We start from the raw sequence: 14,295 nt of genomic DNA on the forward strand, positions 1-14,295 counted from the left end.
GCAGCACTTGCGTTCGAGAAATTGAAGGTGGCCATGACTACCGCTTCGGTTTTGGCAATGCTCGACTTCCACAAAATATTTGTTGTTGAGACCGACATCTCCGGGTATGGCCTTGGAGCCGTACTAATGCAAGAGAATCGACCCGTTGCATATTATAGCAAGCTCCTCGGGGTCCGGGCCCAAGCTAAGTCAATATACGAGAAAGAACTAATGGCCATATGCTTGGCTATTCTCAAGTGGCGGCATTATCTTTTGGGGAGGCGATTCATAGTTCGAACCGACCAACAAAGCTTACGTTACATAACTCAACAACGTGAGGTGGGTAACGAATATCAAAAGTGGATGTGCAAGCTTGTGGGTTTCGACTTTGAGGTTCAATATCGGCCGGGAGCTTCGAACCGCGTGGCGGATGCACTCTCAAGGATGGGTTGTGAGTTAAAATCCATGTGTTCCACCCAAGGAATTAAGTGGGACAAATTGGATCAGGAGCTGTCAAGAGATGGTTAGTTGGCTGAAATTAAGAAGGGCCTTGAGTCCACAAATTCCAGGCCCAATGGATTCTCCTTGGAGGATGGACGGGTATTAATACAAAGGCAGGATTGTGCTGCCTAAGTCGGCCAGTGTTATTCCAAAATTACTTCATGAATACCACGATTCTCCGACCGGTGGGCACGACGGTGAAGTGAAGACGTACCTCCGCGCGGCCGAGTGGTATTGGCCGGGGATGAGGAAAGCGATTGGGGAATATGTGGGTCAATGTGATGTTTGCCAACGCAACAAGAGGTCACAAAAGCAACCGGCCGGCCTCCTGCAACCGCTTCCAGTGCCTGCGGCGATCTGGGAGGAGATCTCGATGGATTTCATCGAGGGTTACCGCTTTCCCAAGGTACGGACACCATAATGGTGGTGGTGGATAGGTTTTCAAAATATGGGCATTTCATCGGACTTAAACACCCCTTCACCGCCAAGAAAGTGGCCGATCAATTCGTAACGGGGATTGTGAGACTGCACGGATTTCCGTCTTCGATCGAGATCGAATTTTCGTCAGTAATTTCTGGAAGGAATTGTTCCGAATTCAGGGCACGCAATTGAAGAGAAGTACGGCTTATCATCCCAAACCGACGGTCAATCGGAGATTGTGAACAAAGGTTTGGAGATTTATTTCCGGTGTTTTGCCTCTACTCAGCCGCGGCGGTGGGCTCAGTGGTTGTCGTGGGCCGAATATGCCTACGATACCTCCCCGCATTCAGCCACCAGAACCACTCCCTTTAAGGTGGTCTATGGTCGCGATCCACCTAGGCTATGGCGGGTTAGCCGGGGTCAAACTCCGGTAGGGTCCTTGGAAGAGCATCTGCTGGAGCGTGATTATATGCTAGACAAGTTGAGGTTGAATTTGCTCAGAGCCCAGCAAGTTATGAAAGGAAATGCGGATAAAAGCCGACGAGATGAACAATTAGCGATAGGAGAGGAGGTATATCTAAAGCTGCAACCGTATCGACAAAAGTCCTTGGCTCGACGGCCATTTGAGAAGCTGGCAGCCCGCTTCTATGGGCCCTTTTAAGATCGTCCAACGCATTGGTGAGGTAGCCTACAAGCTCGACTTACCGGTCGGATGTAAGCTGCATCCGACCTTCCATGTGTCCCAATTAAAGAAGGAAGTGGGAGACCGCCACACTAGCCCGACCATCCCAGCTCAGATAACAGAGGAATTCGTGTTCGTGGCGGAACCAGAGGCGGTTTTGGATGTTCGCAAGAAACGAGAAGGGAATGTGGTGCTTTTGGAAGTCCTAATTAAGTGGTCCAATCTGCCAGATTTCGAAGCAACATGGGAGGAGTTCCATGCCATGAATGATCATTTCCCGTCCTTCCACCTTGAGGACAAGGTGAAACTCGTGGCGGGGAGTAATGTGATGGACTCCGGTCAGCCTATGCAAGTCTACACTAGGAGGGTCAAACACGGGCATCAACAGGCAGCAGCAAAGGTGGGGCAATTCCAATTAACTAGAAGACAAGTTTAATTAAGAAGAAGAGAGGGAAGGAAAGCAAGCAACTTTTAGTATGTTCTAATATGGTTTTTCCATTTTCGTTAATGTAATCACATGTAAACCTTAAAGTCATCCTTGACCATTAGTATAAGTAATTTAGTATGTGTAATGAGGAGGGTATTCAGAAAATTGTGGGGAAACACTTGGAGAGTAGCAACCTAAAGTTGCTTGGAGATTGGCAGCCTAAAGTTGCTACTTGTATCCGTCCATTATCCTGTTAATGAAGAAGCAGTCCTTCTCTATGCTTGAGTGTGTTAAATTGTGCTTGCATTACATTGAAGTAGTTAGTCTATAACTTTATAGGTGTTACTTTGTCAATGTCATGTAGTCTTAATATTGCGAGGTTAGGATTTTCACCCTTTCTTTTATCTGCAGTGTGTTGAACTGGTCGAGCTTGAGAATGGTGAATACAGACCATATGAAGAGGACAAGTGGAGTTTTCAGTGCTTGAATCAAAGTTTGAAAAATGTTACCATGTATGGTTTGCTCCGGAGTTCATGTGATGCACAGATTGACCTTGCTAGAATTATTCTCAAAAAACGCGTTAGTTTTGGATAAGCTAACCATTTTTGCAGATTGTAATGCTCAATCTCAAGAAGCAATTGGATTTACTGGCCGAGAATTGTTTGAAATTTCAAATAAGTTGCAAGCTTTCCAAAGGGAAAGCATGCATCTTAACCTTTTGTATTCAGACACTACAAAAGCCTAAAGTAAGTTAAAAAGCAAGAATCAAAGTTTAATTAGGATAATAATTATCATGTTTTACTTCCACTTAAGTCCATTTACTTGCTCAATTTACAATCTATTGCTTGTGGCTTTGTCCCTTTAGCTTATTCGCCACCTTTCTGGTGACTGTCCTCACTTCTAATTTTTATCATTGTTATCATCTTTTAAAGGGGAGGCTAACTATGACATGATTATCGTCTAATCAAGGGAATTTGCAGTGCAGGAATTAGAGTTTGCTTGATTATTGTTTGTATTATTTTTTTGGATAGTGTTCATTGATTGTATAGGTCCATCCATTTTTTTCCAGTTAATTCAGCCTCGCTTGTTCTGTAGATCCCTTGTTTCGGCTTTGCTGTCTTCACCTTAAAAATACCTGCTTCATATAGGTTCAGAAAAATTCAGATAAACATAGATAAAGATCAAGCATGTTCTAATAAGTTAGTTAGTTGGATGAGTCATTTCAGGTGAAAGAACACACTTTTAATGATGAACTTTTAATTCAGGGTACTTGATTCATATATATTGACAGACAAAAGGAATTGGACGCTTTACCCTGGCTGTGCGGTTTGATCTTGGCACGGTAAATGTCTGTTGGATATCGATCTTGGAGGAAGCATGCTGCTTTTGCTTATGAAATGTAACAAAACATTTGGATGGATTCAGTTTTAGTCTCTCATGTTCATTGTCTGTTCTTTTTCATCAGTTGTAACTGGAAAAATGTTCTGATTGTTCTAGCCATTTGTCTATCTGGGAATGCTAGGTAGGACTAGTCGTACACTTGTATTAGGTTGGATCAATCCTTTTTCTCTTTGATGCTGTTATTTGCCTGAATTGGTTTTGAAAAGTTATCAGACTTCTTTGATATACATCTTTTCAATGTGAAGAGGTTATAATGAAGCATTTCACCAGAAATGATAATCCTCTAAACTTGAAGCTGACACTTTGACTTGATAATATAACTATATCTCGTATATCCAAACTTCTCAGCCGTTGTTTAAACTAAATTATTTTACTTTACAAAATATTTTGCTAAGGATTAATTCTCTTGAGGAATCTTGTGCTGCTACAATTCTCGAAACTCCGCTTCCTAGATTTGTCACTCCTGATGCTTGGAGTTGGCGCTTCACGTAGGAGTGCTTATGTAGCTCAAGGCTGTTTAATATTTTCGGCCGCTCGTCTTCACAATAACAGGTGTGGAAGAAATTGTGGTATGCGAATGTTCCTCCCAAAATTAAAAACTTGTGCTATGGAGGTGTACCTGTGCGGCGAAACCTTGTTAAAAGAGGAGTGCAAATTGATTCTACATATCCTGTGTGTTGAGACGACTGAGCACGGTGCTTTCCTTTGTGAGGAGTAAAAAAAGGTGTGTTATTTCTCCCCACTAAGGCTGAACTTTGAAGACTGTAATGTTCTTTTTTGGATGGGTGATAAAGATGGTGGGAACAAAAAAAAGATGAGATAAATTGTGGATTCCATTCTGGTGCCTTTAATGAGGTATTTGGATAAAACGGAATTCTTGAGGCTTTGAGAGGAAGCAAACTGATATTATGGAGTTGGTGTTACGAGCCTCAACAATGGTACGAGAGTACAATTTGACCATTAAAGCCGCTAGGGACTTACTTGCTATTTAATAAATAATTCCTAGCTAGCAGCTACTAACTTGACCATTGGACCTTGAAAATACAATTAGCTAGGCCAAGAAAATTAGGTAATAGCTAACCATTGGAACTTCCATACATTACAATTAAAATGGAATGGCGGAAGTACTAGAAAAGAGAAATATTAGATATTTAAATTATTAGAATAGAAGTTGAATTTCCTTAAAAGGGAACATGGAAATACTTGTTGACATGTAAAATGGTATTACTGTGCAAGTACATACTATGCAAATCAACTGATTCGACAATTGCATTTGAAAGATATTGCATTTCCTTGAAAAGAGACCATGCAATATATGTGAAACTATCTTGAGATTTCAGAATTATTGCAATATTTAACAAACAGTGGAAGTAAATGCAAACTAAACACACTTGACTATTTCCATGATTAACGGACAACAAACAAATCCAGACACCAAGAGATCATTTGGTATTGGGCAAGCACTGAACCTAACACAGAAATCGGAAAAGTTACAGTGATCAAAGTGTCATCGTCGTTTCTTTAGTCTGATTTCGTACTGGCATCATCCATCTCTGGAATTTAAAAGTTACAGCGATCCTTCGATATATACAGGCAACGTCATTTTAGCAAACATTCACAGAACTTCAACACATGTGACCCTATAAAAAGGTTAGAAGTTGTACACGTGTAGTTGTATCCTAAAAGGTTTTAAGCAGCTTCAGCAAATCCGACTCTCAGGTTTCCATAGTCAAACACAGTGTGGTATCGACCCATGAAAATATCTCCCAAGATCCTGCATACATTATGTTGACATAAGTTAACTTTGGACATGACTACAGGAAACGTTAATCAAACAGATACCATTCACTACAATAATCTCCTTTCAAGTCTTTAAGATGGTGTGGTATTAATTTCATCTATGCATGAAGAGCATAAGCAAGGTTCAACAGCTATGAAAAGGTGAAACAAAATGCCACAACTTGTTCTTTACGCCAGGAAACACTTACATTTTTCTCAATTGAACTCGTTGGAGCTCTGAACTACAAATATTTAATCATCAGTTTTAGCACTGAGCTTCTTCTGTGCATCGTACGGTGTCTCGTGCCAAGTTAACTTATGTAAGCTTATCAGAATTTTACTTCAACTCTAAAGTGAGCTAATGCTGAACTAATACATAAAAATCTAATAACTAATTTACCTTGAACTAAACCTAGTCTTGAATTAAACCTACTAAAACAACTCCTGAAATCACTAGATCTACAACTGATTTGTCAACAAGAAAGATTGCGGCCTTGATACTAACCATAAGCAACAAGAATAGGAAGACATGAACTAGAAGCAGTTAGTCGAAAAGGGAAAAAAGAAAATACCAGAGAGGTCCACGAGGTGGGGGCACATCTAGAGCGGTGAATCCACTGATGCACTGTGCTGCAGCTCCCTCACCCACTTTCAGGATGTACTGTCAAGTATTTTCAAACATTTAGAGTCAAATTCAGAAAAGATGCCAGATGCCTCAATCACAAAATATAAGTTACAGGATTCTGCATATATCTTTCAAAATAATCACGAATTTAGAACATGTTTAAGCAATATGACTACTAAAATCTACCTTACCAGAATCTAGTTAGCAAAATCAACCTTGTCAAATGGTAAACTCACATTTTTTTTTTTACATTCCCTTTGTCTGGGAAGGTGACAATAGCAAAAAAGTAATCACATCTGCAAACCTTAAAATAAACTAAAGAATTTTTTCGCAAACTAGGGCATATTCATATCGGCTGAATCGTCCATTATGTTTACATACACTACTCTTACCCAAGTCTACGGTGTCTACCAGAAATTGAATATTTGAATACATAATATTTATCAAGTGAAGAGAATAGAAATCATATATTACCTCCTCAGGACTGAGATCAAATGTTTTTCCAGCAATAGTGAATGAAACAGATGGCATTGTCGAAAGATTGCTACAGTCAACAGCAGACTCCCCCATTGGACTAGGAAGCCGATCGCAAAGCTGCAATGAAGTACATGCCTAAGCACACGAGATGAATTTGAACCATTTGAACCAATCATAGGCTTTAAGCTACTTTACCTGATTGGCATAATCCAAAATTAGTTCTTCAGTCTGATTTTGTTTTAGTTGATTTTGCATCCATACTACAGCCATTTCACAAGCACCGCACATGGCATCATGAATACCACCAGAAGACTTGTCCACATTGACATCAACCACACTTTCAATGCCCATACTGCAGAGAGGAAAACAACGTAATAACTAATAAATCTCACAAACACAAACAGGTTAAAAAAAAGAGAGATGTGAATTAATTATAAAATAACACCAAATAGCATTTCATTTATACACCAAATAATGGGAGGGGGTGAAGCAGGAAGAACTGACCTAACATCTTGCTTGCCATCGTAGTTACATAAACCAATTTTGGAACACACTCTTTTTGGTTGAGTCTGTAACATTGAGATGAAAAGGCATCAGCTTATTGGAAATATTGATAACCAACTATACACAAACATTAGCATTTATAAAGAAACAGTACAACAGCATACCTCTGATAATAGCAACTCCAGAATCTGTTTCCCGTATTGTTCAACCACTGTCTTGCATTCTACACTAACTACCCCAGCAGCACCAATTGCATGATTAATTTGAGCAACCACAGCCTGATTTATGGCAAAAATAAGTGTACCAAAACATATGTTACTATAATTGTATGTCACCCATATGCAAATTAAGGAGAACATTTCATGAGAGGTAACACGGATAAAATAAAATTTAAAAAAAAAAAAAAAGGGTAAAAACACATGAAAACTACAACGGCAATTACTTCACCAACTACAAAGAACAAAGTCATTGATTGTGACAACAAAAGTCTCTTAAGTTCAGCAACAGCATTGGTTGAGACAACAACAAAAAAAATCTATGGATTAGACTGCACTGGATTACATTTGACACACCAAGCAAAAAATTCATCATTACATATGAACAGATAACCAGAAATCTATGGAAAAAGAGATAACTTATTGTGTAGAAGCTATCCCTCATCTAGTTGGCAGAAGAGAAAAGTGGGAGAAGAGAAAAGGCAAATGAGGTAAGACGTAAGACAGATTGAAATTCTTTGTACAAGAAAAAGTTGGAGAAAAGTGGGAGACCGCAAAAAAAAAATACTTCTCTAAGGCACAAGAAGTATAAGTTGAAGTCTAACATCAAATGCTGAAGGTGTGTAGTCATAAACAATTCCTTCATCAATGACAATTTAATCCAAATTCTTGAAAAAAAAAGGGGGTAGTTTTGTCTATTTGGGTTAGCAAGGCATCTTAGTTGCTGAATGAAAACTAATATGCACTGCAGAACCTTCCTATACACCCACTGAGGCACAAGAGGTTTTCTCTTTGGTAAATTGGAAAAAAATACTTCTCTGAGGCACAAGTTCTCTTAGGTAAATTGGAAAAAAAATCATTTTTGGTGATCTTGTAATATTGATTATCAAATATTATAAATATTTTAATTAAAATCCTCAACCATGGTTGGTTTTATAAATAGTTTTTTAACATCTAAATAATTTTTTTCCACCCCCTCCACCACCAACCAACCACTCCCCCCCCCCCTCCCCTGCCGACAGCCCCCCCGCCCCGCCAAAGACTCCACCCCTGCAGCCAGCCAGCCAGCCGACACCCCAGCCCCTCCCTTTCGCCACCCCGACATGGCGACATCCCACCCCCCCTTTACCCCCCCCCCCACCCCTCTTCTTTCCCTCGCTGCTTTCAATAACCCTAGAAACCAAAGCTTTGGAGAAGGAATTATCCAATTTGGAGAGAGAAAATTCAAAATCGAAGGCTAAAATTGGTGAATTGCAAGCTGAGATCAAGTCACTAAAGATAAGAGAGTGCCGGAGCTTGAAGGTCAAGTTGTGGGTTTCAAGGGGGAGGGAGGGGCAACAAAAGGGGTGGGGGGGGGGGAGGGGCCGGCCAGCCAACGAGGGAGAGGTTGCTGGGGGAGGAGGTAAAATTTTTTGAAAAAAATTATTTCTAAAATACTTCAAATGTTTAAAAAAATTTATATATACGTATATATAAAATAAAAAATAAAAAACCTAACTATAGTTAAAGATTTAATAAATATTATCATTATTGTTATGGTTAACTTAGTATAAATAATTCATGATTATCAAAGATAATAACTTTTTTTTTTCCAATTCACCAAAGAGAAATATAAAAAGTTAGGTGATACCAAAGAAAATTTCCCTATAAATTTTTACCAGATATAATTGGTCAAGGTTATTGTTACACGTGAAACTCAAAATGATACAGCATTTTCTCAACTTATGCGAAAACCAAAAAAAATAAAAAATGATACAATAAGAAGCAATTAATATTAGTGGCTAGGAAAACTAGAAGGTGAATAGTTGGATGTGGAAATGATCTGTTAGACTTGGTGGTGGAACATATTGCTCTAGTTATGAGTAAAATGTTACTCTAAGAGGGGACAATGTAATCTATTGCTCCCATTAGTAGGTAAATGAGTGACCAATAAAGACCACACAAACTATAATTTTTTGGAAAAATTGTCATTATTAATCCCAACTTTGCTTCGTCCGCTGAAATTAATCCCAACTTTCGTTTATTCTTTATTAATCCCAACTTTATACCATGTCTGCCCCAAACACTCCCACGGGACTTGCAACCTGCTAAGCAAGTTAACATTTGTGAGTTGGATTTTTTTGCACATGTGTCACCGTGTGATGGGTCCAATATTTATTAAAAAAAAAAAATTAACCAAAATATTTTAAAAAAGAAAATTGGCAGCCACCCAAAACAGCAGCCACCCTAAAATGGCAGCCGGAATCGGGGAGGGGATGGGAGTGGGTGGCCGGTTTTCAAGAAGGGGGAGAAAGTGGTGGCTGGATTCGGGAAGGAGAAATGTGAGTGTGGTTGAATTCGAGGAGGGGAATGAAGGGGTTTGCCGGAATCGGGGAAGGGAAGGGAAGGGAAGGGGTGGCCGGATTTGAGCTTAGGTGGTCGGAATCGAGGAAGGAGAAGGTTGTGGTGGCCGGAATCGGGGGAGGGGAAGGGTAAATTCTGAATCCAAATTTCAAAATGAATTGGGGCTAAATTTGAAGCTTGCGAATGTGAAATTGCGATAAATGGGTCGCCACAGGTAGCGAGATGGTGGCTGGTTGTGTGGCAATTGGGGAGCAGCGGTTGGTGATGGCTGAGCTCGCAGGTGGTGCTCGTGGGGGTGACTGCTGGTGGAGTTCGCTGCTTGGTGTTGTGGTGAGTGCAGGTGAGGTGCGGTGCGGTGAATTGGCAGTGTGGTGCTTGTGAGTTGCTTAAGTTATGAAGACGAGGCTGCTTGAATTGTTGTTTGGCCGGCTGAAAGGTAGCCGGAATCCGGGGAAGGGTAGGTGGGGCGGCAGGGGTTGTCGCGTGCAATGGCTGCCTTTTTTTTTTTTATAATTTTGTTTTAACCAATCATGAGCCGACAAGTGTCTGGTAACTTGTAATACTAGGTTAGTTGACCGGTTGGGTGTGTTTTTGGTGGATGTAGTATAAAGTTGGGATTAATAAAAAAAATAGGATTAATTTCAGCAAACGGAGCAAAGTTGGGAATAATCTGAGCAATTTTTCCTAATTTTTTTGTTTATAACTTAGTTTTCAAGTAATTTCAATCATAGATATTATATACTCTATCCCAAAATATAGTGCCTAATATTTCATTCCCAAATTGATGTACCTATTTCTAATTTTTCGTTTTTTATTTAACATAATCACCATAATACACAACTTGTTTTACCTTTGCTTGCTTGAAAGCCTTAATCCTATAAGTGGGATTGGCTATATGAACCAACATGAACACTTCCCAGGATGTCACTCATCACACCCATCCTAGTACTACCCTCAATCATTGTGGGTCATGTCATGTCATGTCACAACTTATTTTATCTTTTCCATATAAAATACCTTTACACCTAAAGTTTCGTTAGATGATATTAGTATATTTACTTTTCCATATAATATACCTGTACTTTCCAAAATATTATACACTCAAGAGTAATTTTTTTTGGGGGGGTGGGGGGCTTTTAATTTTGACTATTAAAACTGCACTGAAAGGGAAACAACATTTCATCATCACAAATAAGATGGCATGACGTATGCACTAAAATAAAAGAGGGAGGTCAACGAAGATAGACCAAGATGCCCTCTAGAAAAACTACAAGCAAACTTGATCAAGTGGATCTCATGGTCATATTTGAATAGATAAAGCATATTTGGAAATGAAGAAATACCATTGGGCCAGCCAACAAAGACGTCCCAGAATCAGCAATTGCAGAACAACCATCAGCACAAAAGCCTGAAAAGGTGACAATTTAAAACAGCATTTAGAATACAGCATGATATGATTGCACAATAAGATATCAAGAACTTCAACAGCTATAAATTACCAGTTGACTCGCCAGCAACCAACACCTCATCCATATCAAACTGCAATGTTAAATGTTCATGCTTAAATAATCAGAACATATAAAGAGGTGAAAATAAGTTATTGTGACACTAACAAAGCCTGAGAATAGCAACCTGCCAGTAGCCTTTCTGAGACACAGGAACCCATGTGTGTTTCCCAATGTAATGGTCAGGATCAACCCCACCAAAAACAATTTCACCCCCCTCTTCCTCATCAGTGTTTCGGTTCAGCCAGAAGGAGAATACGGGTTCCTTTACAAGACCCTGGTTCACCATATTGTACCTAGGTAAAGACAAAGCACTCTGTCAAGGGAAAAGCTTGTAAAAATAGATAATGGATTTTACAGTATAATTAGGGGATAAAACACTGGGTTACAGTCTTACAGATACTATGCCTAAGCTTTTATCATGAGTGGTTTTTTTTTAAAAAAAAAAAAAAAAAAAAAAAAATGAAACCGAATTTTCAATACAAAAAAAAAGTCAGAAATATCTTATTTGAAACCAAATGTCCAAAAAGAGTAGTCAACAACTATCGTACCAGACTGGAACAGCTTTGCCAACAGATATTTCTTGGAACCCAAGCCCAAGTATACCATCAAACTTAGCAGCGACAAATGTGAGACTAGGCTCTCTTGTTGCTTCAATAAAATCCTGTCAACAAATAAAAAAAAAAAAAAGGTTAACAATTGGATGACAATATAAAAATGCATAATAAACAAAATCCTCTAGCTAAACTTACTTGATTCTCAACCACAAGATCTCCCAAAGTAACATGATCTGTACTAAAGTACCCTGAAATGGCTCCAGTACCGTAATGGATCTCAGCCTTCTTCCCTGTATCAAGTGTCACGATCAGGAATTCAGACACAAAATACCTATGCAAGCAAAAACAACAGACCCACACAGTAAACTCAAAAGCAACAACATATTTCAGAGAGCGCCTATTTCACTTAATCATGCACATAATCCTACAAAATTGTGAAGCAACAGTCTAGCCCATGCAAAAAAGTTCCTGCCATAACAATGTAGGACATATAATAGTTAACAAGTTGACGGCTTCAACTACAGCAGCTTATGTATCAACATCTATTTTATTAGATATAAAGAAAGACATAAATAGAATGCTAGCACCAGCAACTCCAATTCACCCTTCACAAAGTACGAGAATATATTTTGCCAAACAAACCATCAATAATATCCCATATTTTCAAGTCAAGCGACTAATATAGCACATCATATCAAAAGCATTACAGGTTTGCATCCATGTCTATTAAATTTCCATCAACATTCCAGCCATCTCAAATTGTTAACAATATTTAGATATGAATTGTCTTAACATCTACATTTGAAGGTTTACATCTTCACAGCTCACCTGATGTTTAGTGAACTTCATTGACTAATGCTATGTTAACTATTACAAGACAATAAGGCATGAAGGTCAAAATTAAAAACATTAACATATCCTTTCCCGTGTAAAAACTTCAAACTTTGAAAGTGGCGAAGAAAATGACGGAAAAGAAACAAAAACAATAATTTGTGTCACCAAAAAAAAAAATAAAAAATAAAAAATAAAAAAAAAAATAGGACAAGGAGCAAGACAAACCATTTTTACAGTATGAACTTGATTTCCTAGCATTGTACTTAGAATGGAGAAGGCAGGCAATCTGTGGAATAATAAGATAAGAATGAATTAATGAACAAACACTATCTAATGACATTCACAATTCTTTGAACTTGAAAAAAGAAAAAAAAAAATTGACACTTACAGAAAAATAACATTTGGAAGAAGGAACCCAAAGGTTAGAACTTCCTGTGTCAAATATGACAGTGAATTTCTGTGGAGGAGTACCAATACCAATCTCACCAAAGTATTGAGCATCCAAATAGTTCTTCAGAGGGACAATATCCGCATCACCATTACCGGCCAGATTATTGGAAAGACCATACCGGGGCATCTTCATTGACTCTTCAGCCTTAGTGGTTAAACGATTGACCTGGTCAAACTTCTTCTTCTTCAAACCAACCCTAACCAAGCCATCATTTGATGCAGACAATACCAAGGGTGACAAAAGAAGCACAAGGAAAAAAGTAGAAAGCATGTTCTTAAAAGCAGTTCCCATCCTGCAAATCACAACACACACAATACATAAGAAAACTACTTCACATATGTTTTCGCCGAGAGCACAATTTCCACAAGGCCATAGACTGATCAACATCAAACGTGCAGCCACCAAGTTATTAGCATGCTTCAACCATTTTATCTAACATTTGTTACATCTTACATGACCTCATAGTTAAAACTTAGTAGGACTTATTCGCTTCAATTAATACACTAATTACACGAATTCACGCAAATGTACAATATACACCACCTATCATACTCAAATCAGATGACTCAATCCTATAACCTTGAATGAGATTCACGCATCTATCACTCAACACATAAGTCAACAGCAAGTTGCAACAGGCATGTCAAAAATACCATACTCAAAAGCATGTACAGTCAACCTTCATAGTAAGTCCAAAAAACCCAAACTAAAAAGTAAGCGTTCAAAAGTCGCAACACTTCTCCCAAAAATTTAGTCAACTCCAAAAATAAATCATTGTAAATTAAAATCACAATCAAAAACTCTTAATAAGCATACAATTCAAGAAGTCACGAATTAAAATTTCTCTCCACTAAAATACAGGAAAAAACAAAAAATCAAAAAATGTTAATGACAACGAAATTACAATTTCAACATCACATTGAAAAAAACCGAAACCCTAAGTCACAATATATGATCAAATTCATGATATCAAACTCAAAATACAACTAAAATCCAAAGCAAAACAGCATAATCATCAATTAAAACTTAAAAAACCAAATTAAATCAAAATAAAGCAAGTCAGCAACAAAAATCATCAAAAATTCGAGACATACAAGATTAATCAACAAGAATGATGAATTGATTGAAAGAGGGAAAAACTTACAGGGAAAAATTAGGTAAAATGGAGAGAGAAAACGAAGAGAAATGCGATTACAGTTGAGAAAATGTGTAATTATGAAAGTGATGCAAGCGTTTTTGGGCTGTTCTAGCGAAGACTTGAGAAAAACGGAGAAATATATGCTCTTGATTTTAGGAGGAGATTGCGTGTCGATGGTGGTTTAATTTTGGAATGGTAGTTCGTGGCGTGATGTGAATGGATTGAAATAGTATCATGAAAAGTAAATGAAAGTGGGATTAATTAAATTTTTTAATTACAAATTTTAAATACTAGTCCAAGGTTTTGTCCCACATCTACAATAATTTGCGGATAGGATTTGTTGCCGACTTAGGCCCTGTTCTTTGGAGCTTCTGGATAGAGCAGAGCAGATTTCAACAGAGCACAGCAGAGCAGATTGAAGCAGAGCAGAGCAGAGCCGAGCCGAGCAGAGCAGATT

General features: G+C 38.4%; 1 protein-coding gene across 1 annotated transcript; it reads right to left on the reverse strand.

Annotated features, from left to right (window-relative positions):
* Positions 1-4,682: 4,682 nt before the first annotated feature.
* On the reverse strand, positions 4,683-14,042 carry LOC145589558 (aspartic proteinase A1-like). Its single transcript, XM_081646178.1, has 14 exons — positions 13,845-14,042; positions 12,638-12,992; positions 12,475-12,535; positions 11,611-11,705; positions 11,410-11,522; positions 10,986-11,154; positions 10,853-10,892; positions 10,697-10,761; positions 6,960-7,073; positions 6,796-6,860; positions 6,487-6,643; positions 6,289-6,408; positions 5,762-5,850; positions 4,683-5,184 (listed from the first exon to the last, which is right to left on the reverse strand). Exons 2-14 carry the CDS (start codon positions 12,989-12,991, stop codon positions 5,100-5,102), a joined length of 1,527 nt encoding a protein of 508 aa, XP_081502304.1. The 5' UTR covers position 12,992; positions 13,845-14,042; the 3' UTR covers positions 4,683-5,099.
* Between the last annotated feature and the right edge of the window lie 253 nt (positions 14,043-14,295).

This window comes from Chenopodium album, chromosome 17, assembly GCF_948465745.1.
Source record: "Chenopodium album chromosome 17, dcCheAlbu1.1, whole genome shotgun sequence".
Lineage (NCBI taxonomy): Eukaryota > Viridiplantae > Streptophyta > Magnoliopsida > Caryophyllales > Amaranthaceae > Chenopodium > Chenopodium album.